This window comes from Pollachius pollachius (assembly GCF_949987615.1).
Source record: "Pollachius pollachius genome assembly, chromosome: 1".
Taxonomy (NCBI): domain Eukaryota; kingdom Metazoa; phylum Chordata; class Actinopteri; order Gadiformes; family Gadidae; genus Pollachius; species Pollachius pollachius.
This window is the reverse complement of record NC_136934.1, coordinates 53,315,105-53,329,411: the sequence shown is the minus strand read 5'-3', so window position 1 is coordinate 53,329,411 and position 14,307 is coordinate 53,315,105. Positions and strand designations below refer to the sequence as shown.

At 48.5% G+C, this 14,307-nt stretch overlaps 2 protein-coding genes across 5 annotated transcripts in view; both read right to left on the bottom strand.

Moving 5' to 3' along the window:
• Nucleotides 1–57: 57 nt before the first annotated feature.
• On the bottom strand, nucleotides 58–10,266 carry mrps15 (mitochondrial ribosomal protein S15). The gene is made up of 8 exons (XM_079751616.1): nucleotides 10,035–10,266; nucleotides 5,707–5,769; nucleotides 4,505–4,580; nucleotides 3,254–3,302; nucleotides 3,077–3,161; nucleotides 2,938–2,996; nucleotides 1,331–1,522; nucleotides 58–351 (listed from the first exon to the last, which is right to left on the bottom strand). Exons 1-8 carry the CDS (start codon nucleotides 10,153–10,155, stop codon nucleotides 265–267), a joined length of 732 nt encoding a protein of 243 aa, XP_079607742.1. The 5' UTR covers nucleotides 10,156–10,266; the 3' UTR covers nucleotides 58–264.
• A 234-nt stretch (nucleotides 10,267–10,500) lies between these two features.
• The window catches only part of csf3r (colony stimulating factor 3 receptor), a 29,058-nt gene continuing 25,251 nt past the window's right edge, over nucleotides 10,501–14,307 (bottom strand). For 3 of the 4 annotated variants that reach the window (XM_079748043.1, XM_079748042.1, XM_079748041.1), the window contains exon 18: nucleotides 10,501–11,088. In XM_079748043.1, coding sequence (XP_079604169.1) covers nucleotides 10,645–11,088 — 444 coding nt within the window. In that variant the 3' untranslated portion in view covers nucleotides 10,501–10,644. The remainder of the gene's footprint in view (nucleotides 11,089–14,307) is intronic. The other variant, XM_079748044.1, reaches the window with a different exon arrangement.

Genomic DNA, 14,307 nt, shown 5'->3' with positions numbered 1-14,307 from the left:
ATTAGAACGAGAGCCTCAGATATTCCTCCTCATGAATAATCAGAACTCGACACTTGACTTCCTTTTAAATGCATTCTTTATTCAGTCTCATACAGGAAGTTATTTTCTGCCTGTGGAACAACGTGCAGAGACGTGGAACCAGACGTTTAAAAAGGAAAGGAGGCAGAAGGAGGAAGGAGTCAAAGGTTTAGTGGACAGTCTTCTTCTGAGGAGGAGAAGGAGAAGGATAGGGGTGGAGGAAGGATGAAGGATTGAGATGATGTTCTACTGTGAGGAGGAGGAGCTGGTCGGTACTTCCTTCCTCAGTTTCAGTCTCAGGTCAGCTTTGTGTTTCTGCACCTCCTGGTAGACCTGAGAAGAGAAGTAGAGCCTCCTCAGAAACAGTCCCCACACAGGGCCTCCTCAGAAACAGTCCCTACACAGAGCCTCCTCAGAAACAGTCCCCACACAGAGCCTCCTCAAAAACAGCCCCCACAGAGCCTCCTCAGAAACAGTCCCCACAGAGCCTCCTCAGAAACAGTCCCCACACAGAGCCTCCTCAGAAACAGTCCCCACACACACAGAGCCTCCTCAGAAACAATCCTCACACAGAGCCTCCTCAGAAACAGTCCCCACACAGAGCCTCCTCAGAAACAGTCCCCACACAGAGCCTCCTCAGAAACAGTCCCCACACAGAGCCTCCTCAGAAACAGTCCCCACACAGAGCCTCCTCAGAAACAGCCCCCACACAGAGCCTCCTCAGAAACAGTCCCCACACAGAGCCTCCTCAGAAATAGTCCCCACACAGAGCCTCCTCAGAAACAGTCCACACACAGAGCCTCCTCAGAAACAGCCCCCACACAGAGCCTCCTCAGAAACAGCCCCCACAGAGCCTCCTCAGAAACAGTCCCCACAGAGCCTCCTCAGAAACAGTCCCCACACAGAGCCTCTTCAGAAACAGTCCCCACACACACAGAGCCTCCTCAGAAACAATCCCCACACAGAGCCTCCTCAGAAACAGCCCCCACAGAGCCTCCTCAGAAACAGTCCCCACAGAGCCTCCTCAGAAACAGTCCCCACACAGAGCCTCTTCAGAAACAGTCCCCACACACACAGAGCCTCCTCAGAAACAGCCCCCACACAGAGCCTCCTCAGAAACAGTCCCCACACAGAGCCTCCTCAGAAACAGTCCCCCCACACACAGAGCCTCCTCAGAAACAGCCCCCACAGAGCGTGAGGTGGATCAGTACCAGAGGTGGCGTTAGGCAGAGTGAGCCGCGGCTGGGGGCCTGGAGGGTCTGGGGCCTGGAGGGTCTGGGGCCTGGAGGGTCTGGGGCCTGGAGGGGCGTACCTTCATGCAGAGGGCCTTCTTGGCCAGCCAGCGGCGGGTGGCGGGCCGGTAGTACTCCGGGGGGAAGCTGTAGGAGATGTCCAGCAGGGTGCAGACCCTCTGGAAGGCCTCGTGGTTCACCAGACGAAGCCTCTTCAGAAGCTTCTTCCTCTGGTCCACCGCCAGCAGCATGTGTCTCTTATTGGCCTTATCCTAGAGAAGAGGGAGGAGCCTATCAGCATGTGTCTCTTATTGGCCTTATCCTAGAGGAGAAGGAAGAGCCTATCAGCATGTGTCTCTTATTGGCCTTATCCTAGAGGAGAGGGAGGAGCCTATCAGCATGTGTCTCTTATTGGCCTTATCCTAGAGGAGAGGGAGGAGCCTATCAGCATGTGTCTCTTATTGGCCCCGAGAGAGAGACAGAGAGAGAGAGAGGGAGACAAAGACAGAGAGAGGGAGACAGAGACAGAGAGACAGAGACAGAGACAGAGACAGAGAGACAGAGACAGAGACAGAGAGACAGAGACAGAGAGAGAGACAGAGACAGAGACAGAGACAGAGCGAGAGAGAGACAGAGAGACAGAGACAGAGACAGAGACAGAGACAGAGACACAGAGACAGAGAGAGAGGGAGACAGAGAGAGAGACAGAGAGAGAGACAGAGAGACAGAGACAGAGACAGAGAGACAGAGACAGAGAGACAGAGACAGAGACAGAGACAGAGAGACAGAGACAGAGAGACAGAGACAGAGACAGAGACAGAGACAGAGACAGAGACAGAGACAGAGCGAGAGAGAGAGAGAGAGACAGAGACAGAGACAGAGACAGAGACAGAGACACAGAGACAGAGAGAGAGGGAGACAGAGAGAGAGACAGAGAGAGAGACAGAGACAGAGAGAGAGAGAGATTAGACAGGAGAAAGGGAGCAGGGGGGAGGGAGAGAGAGATAGGAGAGGAGGAGGAATGAGTGAGGTAAGGAAAGAGGAGAGAAAAGAGGCTGGGAGGTCATGTAAATCACACCCGACCGACGGAAGATCAAACCAATATTTATAATCCTATTAAACGTATCAGTACCAGAATTCATGCACAAAAAAGCAGATTACCAAACTACATGTGACAGAGAACCAGTGTGAGCGTGCTGAGTGTGTGTGAGTGTGAGTCTGTGTGTGTGAGTGTGAGTCTGTGTGTGTGTGTGTGAGTGTGAGTCTGTGTGGGTGTGTGTGAGTTTGTGTGTGTGAGTGTGTGAAATCAACCTTGTGGGCGTACAGGATATCCTGTAGAACATACAAGGGTTGCATCGCAGCCAGCAGACGAGAGGAAACAGCAGTACTACAGTAGTCATAGTAATAGTATGTTGTATAGTAGTACTTGTCTATAGTATTACATCAATGGTTCTGTAATATTAATATTAACAAATAGTGACAGTGCAGGCCAGTAGTACAATCGGGGATAGAAAGTGCATCAGTAGTAGCACCCAGTAAAGTAGTAAAGGTTAAATAAAGATAGCCAAGTACTCTTAACACGCCATTCCCAACTCCCAACAATTCCTGAATTTCCTATCTGGGAGAATAAAGTACCCTTTATCTTAAGACGTTGACCTTATCTTAAGAGGTTGAACTCATCACCGACCTTGTGGTGTTTCTGAAGGTGCTCCTTATAGTTACGGATCCTTGCTGTCAGGACGGCAACTGGAAGAGAGGAGGAAACATCAAAATGGATCCCACACATGGATTCTTTATTCTTCTTTGTTAGAAAGCAGGAGCCTGACCTTTGACCTCGACAGAGCTGCGGTCATTCTCGTCCCGTCTGACTTTCTGAACCAACTGCTCCTTCTTCAACCTCAGCTTGTCGCTCTGAGAAGGAGAGAGAGTGAGCAAGAGCGAGAGATCAGTGTACTGGAAAGCAGTTAAACATGTTATTAAATGATTATTAAATATGCACTCACGTGGCAGGCCAACTCCAACGATATTAGTCTTTTAACAAGATCATCTGTTCTGTTACCAAACAGAAAAACACAAGTACAACATTAACCTGGTGCTGCACCACCCTACTGGTGCTACACCACCACGCTACTGGTGCTGCACCACCACCCTACTGGTGCTGCACCACCACCCAACTGGTGCTGCACCACCACCCAACTGGTGCTGCACCACCCTACTGGTACTACACCACCCTACTGGTACTACACCACCACCCTACTGGTGCTGCACCACCACGCTACTGGTGCTGCACCACCATGCTACTGGTGCTACACCACCACGCTACTGGTGCTACACCACCCTACTGGTGCTACACCACCCTACTGGTAGTACACCACCCTACTGGTACTACACCACCCTACTGGTGCTGCACCACCCTACTGGTACTACACCACCACCTACTGGTGCTATACCACCACCTACTGGTGCTACACCACCCTACTGGTGCTACACCACCCTACTGGTGCTACACCACCCTACTGGTACTACACCACCACCTACTGGTGCTATACCACCACCTACTGGTGCTACACCACCCTACTGGTGCTACACCACCCTACTGGTGCTACACCACCCTACTGGTGCTACACCACCACCTACTGGTGCTACACCACCCTACTGGTACAACACCACCACCTACTGGTACTACACCACCCTACTGGTGCTACACCACCCAACTGGTACTATACCACCACCCTACTGGTCCTATACCACCACCTACTGGTCCTATACCACCACCCTACTGGTGCTATACCACCACCCTACTGGTACTATAGCACCACCCTACTGGTACTACACCACCCTACTGGTGCTACACCACCTACTGGTACTACACCACCCAACTGGTACTATACCACCACCCTACTGGTCCTATACCACCACCTACTGGTGCTATACCACCACCCTACTGGTGCTATACCACCACCCTACTGGTGCTATACCACCACCCTACTGGTACTACACCACCTACTGGTGCTACACCACCCTACTGGTACTACACCATCCTACTGGTACTACACCACCCTGCTGGTGCTACACCACCCTACTGGTCCTACACCACCAAGGTGGGGGGAGGTGATGGGAGGTGGGGAGGTGATGGGAGGTGGGGAGGTGATGGGAGGTGGGGAGGTGATGGGAGGTGGGGAGGTGATGGGAGGTGGGGGAGAGGTGGAGTTGGGGAGAGGTGGAGGTGGGGGGAGGGAGGAGGGGGTTCCTACGTCTGAGCAGCGGGGACGGCGGCGTAGTCCATCCTCAGCAGGCTGGGCTGGAGGTCACTCAGCTGGCTCTCTGGGACTGGGAGGTCAGAGGTCACGGTGAGGAACAACAGTCAGGTAGGGATAGGGTCAGAGGTCACGGTGAGGAACAACAGTCAGGTGGGGTTAGGGTCAGAGGTCACGGTGAGGAACAACAGTCAGGTAGGGATAGGGTCAGAGGTCACGGTGAGGAACAACAGTCAGGTGGGGTTAGGGTCAGAGGTCACGGTGAGGAACAACAGTCGGGTGGGGTTAGGGTCAGAGGTCACGGTGAGGAACAACAGTCAGGTGGGGTTAGGGTCAGAGGTCACGGTGAGGAACAACAGTCAGGTGGGGTTAGGGTCAGAGGTCACGGTGAGGAACAACAGTCAGGTGGGGTTAGGGTCAGAGGTCACGGTGAGGAACAACAGTCAGGTGGGGTTAGGGTCAGAGGTCACGGTGAGGAACAACAGTAAGGTAGGATACCAGTCTAGGTCACATAGGAGACCAGTTTAGGACACATAGGAGACCAGTTTAGGACACATAGGAGACTAGGTTAGGACACATAGGAGACTAGGCTAGGTCACATAGGAGACTAGGATAGAAGACTAGGATAGGTCACATAGGAGACTAGGTTAGGACACATAGGAGACTAGGTTAGGACACAGGAGACTAGGTTAGGACACATAGGAGACTAGGCTAGGTCACATGGGAGACTAGGTTAGGACACATAGGAGACCAGTTTAGGACACATAGGAGACTAGGCTAGGTCACATAGGAGACCAGTTTAGGACACATAGGAGACTAGGTTAGGTCACATAGGAGACTAGGATAGGACACATAGGAGACTAGGTTAGGTCACATAGGAGACTAGGTTAGGACACATAGGAGACCAGTTTAGGACACATAGGAGACTAGGCTAGGTCACATAGGAGACTAGGATAGGACACATAGGAGACTAGGTTAGGACACATAGGAGACTAGGATAGGACACATAGGAGACCAGGTTAGGACACATAGGAGACTAGGTTAGGTCACATAGGAGACTAGGCTAGGTCACATAGGAGACCAGTTTAGGACACATAGGAGACTAGGCTAGGTCACATAGGAGACCATGTTAGGACACATAGGAGACTAGGTTAGGTCACATAGGAGACTAGGCTAGGTCACATAGGAGACTAGGGTACCTGCTTTCCTCCTCAGTGCCCGGGCGTAGTACCTCACTGGGGGGACACGGCCAATCATCCCTCCTGAGGAGAGAGAGAGAATCACAAGGCTGTACAACAGACAGACAGACAGACAGACAGACAGACAGACAGACAGACAGACAGACAGACAGACAGACAGACAGAGACACAAGACTGTACGAGAGAGAGAGAGAGAGCGAGGGGCCCACAAACAAACCAACTTTTTGACCAATGGGAATAAATCTCTTTGAAATTGCAAACACTGAATTTTGTAAAAGTATTCTGCAGGTACACAGGACAACTACCAACAATGCCTGCAGAGCTGAATTAGGCAAGTATCCACTACTTTTAAAAATCCAAAAACGCTACATCTAAAACGACCACCACTCCTTCCAGCACAAAGCCCTGCAAAGCCAAGACATGAACAGGAGTCCCCTCACTCAGCTGGTCCTGAGGCTCTGTCCACAGACAGGTTCCCCCTCTGCTCTGCCTCAAGACCAGTCGGAGAACATATCAATTAGACTCAACCAATTATAACACATCACAAACAAACCTACCTCACCCATTGGAACACTAAAACACAAACACAGAGCAAAATGCAGTGTTATCTGGCCCTAAATAGACAGTACACTGTGGCCCCCTACCTGACCACAGTGACTGATGTTAGACACAGAGTGTTGTTAACAAAGTACAGACTGAGCGCTCACTGCCTGGCCATAGAAACAGGCCGCCATAGGAAATCATGGCTGCCCCAAGAGGAGCGGCTGTGCCAGCAGTGTGAAGAAGCTGCTGTAGAGACCGAGCAGCACTTCCTCCTACACTGCCCCAAATTCAAAAGTACGCAAAATATATTTCAGCATTTCGGCCAAAAACACCCACATTTTCTAAACTCCCATGTAGACCAACTACAAATATTAATGGGAGAGAGAAAAGAGAGCTCCGTCCTCGCAGGACAGTTTATTTCAGCTTGCCACAACATGAGAGGATGACATTCTACACCAGGCTTCACTGTTTAATTTTGTTTTATTTTAATGATTATTCGTAACCTATAATGTGTTTTATGTAGCTTTTCTTTACATCCATTTTTTTTTTTACTATTATTTCTACATGTACGTACATCTGTATGTGATGTTATATGTACATATTGTTCTAAATTTCTCTTTTGTTATTATACATAATATTTGTAATACTGTTTTGCTTTGGCAACACTGTTTGATTTACCACAATAGTGATGCCAATAAAGCTTTTTGAGAGAGAGCGAGAGAGAGAGAGCATCACAAGGAGATACATGGAGAACCAGGTCGACTCTAATCACTAGTGAGTATATAAGTGTCTCTTATAGTGATTATGCAGGGGTTCCCAAAGGGGGGGTCGTGGGACGCCGAGGGGCGGGTCGCGGAATAATTTCCATGAATCAAATAATAAAATTAATTATATATTTTTTAAAAAATAAGTAAAATAATAAAATAAATTTGGAAAAAATAAAATACAGAAAAATTCAGCCATAGTTGTCAAAATTATGAAACATGGTAGTTAAAATTAAAATAAAACTACAGATTTTCCTCCTGAGGTGATTACGACAGATTAACGATAGCATCATTTGCAGGTGTCAAGTCACTTTACGGCTCCACAGTAAACATCACAAAGCGGACCAGTAGATTTTCTCTGAAGTAGCTCATTGATGATTTTTTGATGATTTTTCAAAATGAAACGTTGGTTAATACCGAGCAAAGTAAAGATAGAGAGGCCAGCGGAGGAGGCAGAGAGGCCAGCGGAGGAGGCAGAAAAGCCAGCGGAGGAGGCAGAGAAGCTAGCGGAGAGGGCAGAGAGGTCAGCGGAGGAGGCAGCGAAACCAGCGGAGAGGGTAGCAGAGGAGAGCGGAGAATCGCCTTGGCCATCGACCTCTTGCGCGGGAAGAGGTGCCCGCCATAAGGGGGTCCATAAAGCAGTCGGATCAGCCTTCCTCCAAGTGTCGCAAGTATCGAGAGGGATATTTACAGTATGGATTCACATGCGTCGTTGTCAACGAAATACAACATCCCCAATGTGTAGTGTGTACAGAGGTGCTTGCACATGAGAGCCTAAAGCCCGTAAAAATGCTCAGACACATGAAAACTGAGCACCCCTCTCTTGCCGCTAAACAGCTAGATTTTTTCCGCAGAAAGGAGAAAGAGTTGCAAGGCCAAAAGAAAATCCTAATTAACCAAACAGCAATCCCAACCAAAGCTCATATTTAATTGCACAGGCAAAAAAGCCACACACAATCGGGGAAACACTAATAAAACCAGCTGCCATCGCTATGAGTCGCGCAATGCATGGGCATAAACTGGCCCGTGAGCTGGAATCAGTGCCGCTGTCTGACGGGACCATTTCCCGGCGCATCACCGATATGGCCCAGGACATAAAGAGTCAGCTGATTGACAGAGTGAAGAAAGGGAAATATGCTTTACAGTTAGACGAATCCACGGACGTATCAAACTGTGCCCAGCTGCTTGTTTTCGTTAGATATAGTTTTGATGGAAAACTTAACGAGGACCTGCCATTTTGCGCCCCGCTGGAGGGAACATGCACAGGCGAGGACATTTTCACAAAACTTGACAAACTGAAAGAAGAGGGACTGTCTTGGGATGAATGCATCGGTGTGTGTACAGACGGTGCTGCAGCAATGCTTGGGAAAAAGAAAGGACTTAAAGCAAGAGTCTTACAAGTGGCGCCCCACATAAAATTCACGCACTGTATTATCCACAGAGAGGCTCTGCGAGTAAAACGCTTGGCCCAGAGCTGAAAAGTGTTCTTGAGACTGCAATAAAAATTGTCAACCACATTAAATCGCGTCCACTCAACACCAGGCTGTTTGTCACTCTGCAACGAACTGGGATCGCAGCATGAGGGCCTGCTGTTCCACACAGAAGTCAGATGGCTTTCGCGGGGAAACGTTCTCAGCCGCCTGTTTGAGCTGCGGGACGAGGTATGCTTGTTTATCATGGAGCATGGGTCCGAGCTCGCTGACCACCTGACTGACCCTGACTGGTTAACAAGGCTAGCGTATCTGTCTTGCATTTTTGACAGACTGAATGGACTTAACCTGTCATTGCAAGGTGAAAACACAAGCATCATGTCAATGAGTGATACAATCTGCGCATTCAACAGAAAAGTGGATCGCTGGACTGCACGAGTTGAAATGGGCACGATTGACATGTTTAATGAGCTGGACGAATTCATGGAAGAAAATGATCTGAGTGTTCACATTGTTAAGACGTCTATAACTACCCACCTTCAAGCCCTCCTGGAACACTTTGACAAGTATTCCCCTGAGGAAACGGCTCCGGAACAATATGACTGGATAAAATCACCATTCACTGTAACCACCGCAAGTCATCTGTCAGCCGGCATGGAGGACGCACTGATTGAGCGGTCATGTGACCGCACTTTAAAAACAGATTTTAATTCCAAGACGCTTGCTGAGTTCTGGATTTCAGTCGAGAGGGAATATCCACAGCTGTCCAAGGCCGCGATGGACGTACTGACGCCGTTTGGCTCCACATACTTGTGCGAAAAAACTTTCTCTGCACTGACATATATTAAAAATAAATACAGATCACTTCTAAATGTGGAGGATGATCTCCGTGCGGCCGTCTCAACAATTAAACCGAGAATGGACTTGCTGTGTTCCGCGCATAGCGCGCATCCATCTCATTAGATGAGATTAACGCTGAAACATAGTTGCCAGCAACAATGTACATATGTCTACTACAGTTTGTGGATATTACCCTGACTGAGATATTCTTCTGTTCAAATGGAAATGAAACTAATGTTTCAAAGTTAAGTTTGCACATGACAGCAATACTGTGCACTCATGTTACATTGATATTATTTTGACTGAGGTATTCTGCTTTTTATCAAAACAGTAAATTTCTATATGTAAAATCATATCAGGCTGCTCTGTTATTTTGTGTTGGGGCTTAACGACACGGGTCGTTAAGCCCGTGTTTGGATAAGCCTAGTGCTATGGCCTGTGCGCACATTTTATTTTATTTTTTCAGTTACATCCGGGGATAGTGGGGGTCGCCAGTCTCTGGCACCGTTATTTTGGGGGTCGCGGGTTGAAAAGTTTGGGAACCCCTGATCTAATGCATCACACCATTAGATAAATTATCTTATCTTAATGTAGTGATCATTTCATCAGCGACACAATCATAGTTAAACCAGATCAGGTTCCTTTCCCTGCCTTACTTTACGCCTCCTTTCGCAAGTTAAATGTAGATGAATGGATGATGTATAGATGATGGATGATGTATAGATAATAAGCCTCCTCTTGGTGCTCTCACCGTGGGCTCCTCCTGACGTTCCTCCGGTCACAGCTGACGTCCAGTTCTTCGTCCTCTTGCTCAAAGCGCCGAACTCCCTCACAACTAAAGACGAACATCTGAATAACGTCCTCAGAGCCATCCTTTTGATAATGGAACGGATATAGAGATAGATTGATAGATTGATCGGTGTTAAAGCTATAAAGTGACAGACAGGAACACTCGTCCGCTACAAGGAGGCCGCCATCTTAGGGTAGGCCTGACCAACAGAGCACCGAGCAGCGTTGCTCCAGGATCAGTCAGAAGACATGATCATAGATTTATCGATCTGTTATCATATCCATGCCTGGAAATATTATTTTACCAACATACAAGAAGGGAAAATGATTCTATCATGGTTTCAGTTGGAAACGAGGAATTAATGTGTTACACAACAATGATTGATGATTTTATTATATTTATATTTAATCTGATATAATGATTTTCAAAGGCTTAAAATCCCGGGTAAAAGTTGACGACAGATCTCTATAAAGAGGTTTAGGGATACAATCCGTAGGAAAGGGAACAAGAGGTTAGGACCCAAAGCTTTTCTCTGTCGGTTTCCGGTCGCAGTCCTGAGTTGGTTCACACCTCACTCTGGGGGGTCGCCCAGCGCCAGCGCTCGCAGCATGGGAAACTCCTCCCACTCGGCGTCTGACCCCGCCCCCTCCCCAAAGAAGAAGGGCTGGTGGGCGATGACATCACCAGGGGCCCCCAGCTCCCCAGGGGCCCCCAGCTCCCCAGGGGCCCCCAGCTCCCCAGGGGCCAGGTTGTGGTAGCGCTCCTCCTCCAGCAGCGGCTGGCTGGACTCGGAGCGCCGGAACGCCGCGGAGCCACCGGCCCGCTGCCCGGCGTACGGAGTGCCGCAGAGCATGGTGGCGTAGGACACGGAGCCGCAGGGGCTCAGCGGAGAGCTGCACACCGAGTCCCCCAGGTCACTGGTCTCCTCCCACCAGCCCCCCGGAGGCAGCTCCGTCAGGCTGAGGCGGGACAGGCTCACCGTGGGGGGCTGCTCGTCCTCCCAGCCCCACGACTCCTGGCACACACACACGCACACACACACACAGACACACACACAGACACACACACACACACACAGACACACACACACACACAGACACACACACGCACACACACACACAGACACACACACAGACACACACACACACACACAGACACACACACACACACAGACACACACACGCACACACACACACAGACACACACACAGACACACACACACACACACAGACACACACACACGGACACACACACACGGACACACACACACACACACACGGACACACACACACACACAGACACACACACACACACACAGACACACACGGACACAGACACACACACACAGACACACACACACAGACACACACGGACACAGACACACACACACACACACACAGACACACACACAGACACAGACAGACACACAGACAGACACACACACACACACACACACACACACAGACACAGACACACACAGACACACACACACACACACACACACAGACACACACACCCCGACACACACACATACACACACACACACACACACACACAGACAGACACACACACACACACACACACACAGACACACACACACACAGACACACACACAGACACACACACAGTCACACACACACAGACACACACACAGACACACACACATAACCCTTTTCTTCTAAAAAATATGTACTCCGATGGCTCCCAAGCGGTCAGCGGATCAAGTAAAAATAAAGTACAAAAACATACAAACTGATAAGCTTTTCCCACCATCGTATTGGTATATTTTGTCAGTCCAGCATTTAAATTGTCATACCATATTTGTCACTCCTGCATTTAAATAAGCCCTTTTTTTTAAGCGTGGAAAGGCCGACAGTCGGCAGACTGGATCTGGCCCTCAAATTATCTTGACCCGGTGGAGGAGCTGGCAATAGACATAAATTCAGGGCGCCCTGGCACAGGGGGTTCCTGGAGGTACCTCCTCAGAGAGTCAGGGGCCATGTGAGGGTACCCCACTGGTTGAATGTATGTTTTTCTGTTTTTCTTGTATTTTAGATTTTGTTTGTCTTCGAAGTAACACATGCAAACCATGTCCGTGCCACAGCGCAAATGTTCCAAATGGGTTGTTTTGGTAACTGGGTAGAAATCCTAAAAGTGACAATTCATCAACTTCACAGACCAAGATGGATTAGTGCTTGTAATGGAGCCGCCGGCTACGATCGAACATTCTCCAGTGGATATAAGTCCGTTAGGACTATTTTATATTTTTTGTAAGCGCCTCTCGGCATAGTACTCAGCCAATATTGCTCTTTGTATGATAGGAGGCCGATGAAAATCTTGGTCCGGACGTGGATGGGTCATCTGAAAGGACTGAGATGTGTTCAGCTCCAACATTATAGAGAAAACTACCATTTGCAAAAAACGGAGGGCTAAGCAAATAGTCTGGAGTGAACTGAGGTCAGGTCCTCGATTAGTAGTGTGTGCTATGTAAGGCTGGAGAAGGCTATTTAAATATATTAAAGATTTGCGTGAGAATCTATATCTCTCCAGCAAAAAGTCATCCAGATATGCCAAGATGTCGAGCCGTGATCTTATTAATCACTCCCAGTGGATTGCACGAATAATTTGCGCTCCGATATCAACAGCCCTCTCATCAAAAGGGCATGCCATTGTGAACACATGAAATCTGCAGTGAACACGGGTTTAAATACCCAAAACCAGGTTATGTTCCAAACTTAACCTGCACAAAACCTGCTCCGACCAGGTTTGACTCAGAGCATATGTTTCTATAGTAGCTAACATACTTTGTTCATTTTGGAACGGAAAACCTAGGGTTACCGCAAACCCTGGGTTAACTTACTCGGTTATGTGATAAAACCGGCTTTGTGGAATACCCCTCTGTACTGGTGTTATTGTTTACCTGTAATGGTGTTAGTGTGTTTACCTGTACAGGTGTTAGCTTTTACCTGTACTGGTGTTAGTGTTTACCTGTACTGGTATTATTTTTTACCTGTTGGGTATACTACGAACCTCGCTGAACATACCCAGGCTTTCTTGGGAAAGCCTGGATCGACAGAGACGCAACTCGCGATCAGAGTTAAAGGGATGCTTCACCCATTGAGAACCGGCGTTCTATCATTATAAAATCGCTATTGTAATATAAAAAATAAGTTTTTTTTCCCTCAGTCTAACCCAGTCTTCCCTTGGCCCAGCTTTCCTGATCAAATTTTCTCCCGAGATGACACCAAATGACGTGTTTGACGTCATCTCGGGAGAACTTTGCTTGCCTGCTAGAAGGGCCGAGGACTATAAACCACTGGTTCCGCAAATTTGTGAGCCCACCAATAAGGAATGAGGGGGGGCGGGAGCTCGCGTACGAGATGTAAACACAATGTCCGCCATGTTTCTTCCCGCGAGAACAAATTTGCAATGTGAAACAGCCGAAGTGGATTTTGAAAATCTATTGTTGGATTTGGACATTCAGGGCTATTAGTACGAGCCAGAATACAACCAGGAAGAATTGACACAAATAGAGAAGGAGGCTGCTGCGGCAGCAGCTGAACGAGCCTTGCCTGTTGACGAGGACGAGGAGCCAGAGCGCCGGTTTGCTCTGTTCGCCTAGACACTAACACAGAGTCCCTGTGCTGCAGCGAATTTCAGCGATGCCAGTTTCATCTAGAATAAATGGCTGAATCTGGCGAGGACGGGGCCATGTGTGTAACCTCTCCCCCAGGGTTCACCCCTCATCTGAACAGTTGGGTATTGCATACATATTTCCGGACCCAGAAAGTGACCTGGAAACGCCAGCCAAAGCCCGCCGGGAGAAACAGACGTCTGAGCATAGAGTAAGTGTTTTTTTTTAACAACACATTGACTACAATAGTTTTGAGTCCCAGGGAACGTGACAATGAAGTTATCCAAAAGTATCCGACCTTATTGGCAGAGCATAGGCTATGTTACGTTAGCTTGAAGTCCGTGTAATGCTGTATAGGCTGATGCTAATGTTGTTCTTTCTTTCTTTGACAGTATCGGCTTCCTGTGTTGTCCAGGCCATCAGAGCTAATTACCCAGCACCAGATGGGCAGTACCGTGGCTACCAGGAGACAGTAGATGCTCAAGATGAGCTGTGACTATTTTGACTCTAGCAAACGCACCCTACACGTTTTATTTTTGTAAATAGTTCACATTTTTTCATGAATTAAACTTCAAATTCATGTTGGTTGTGATTTGTTTA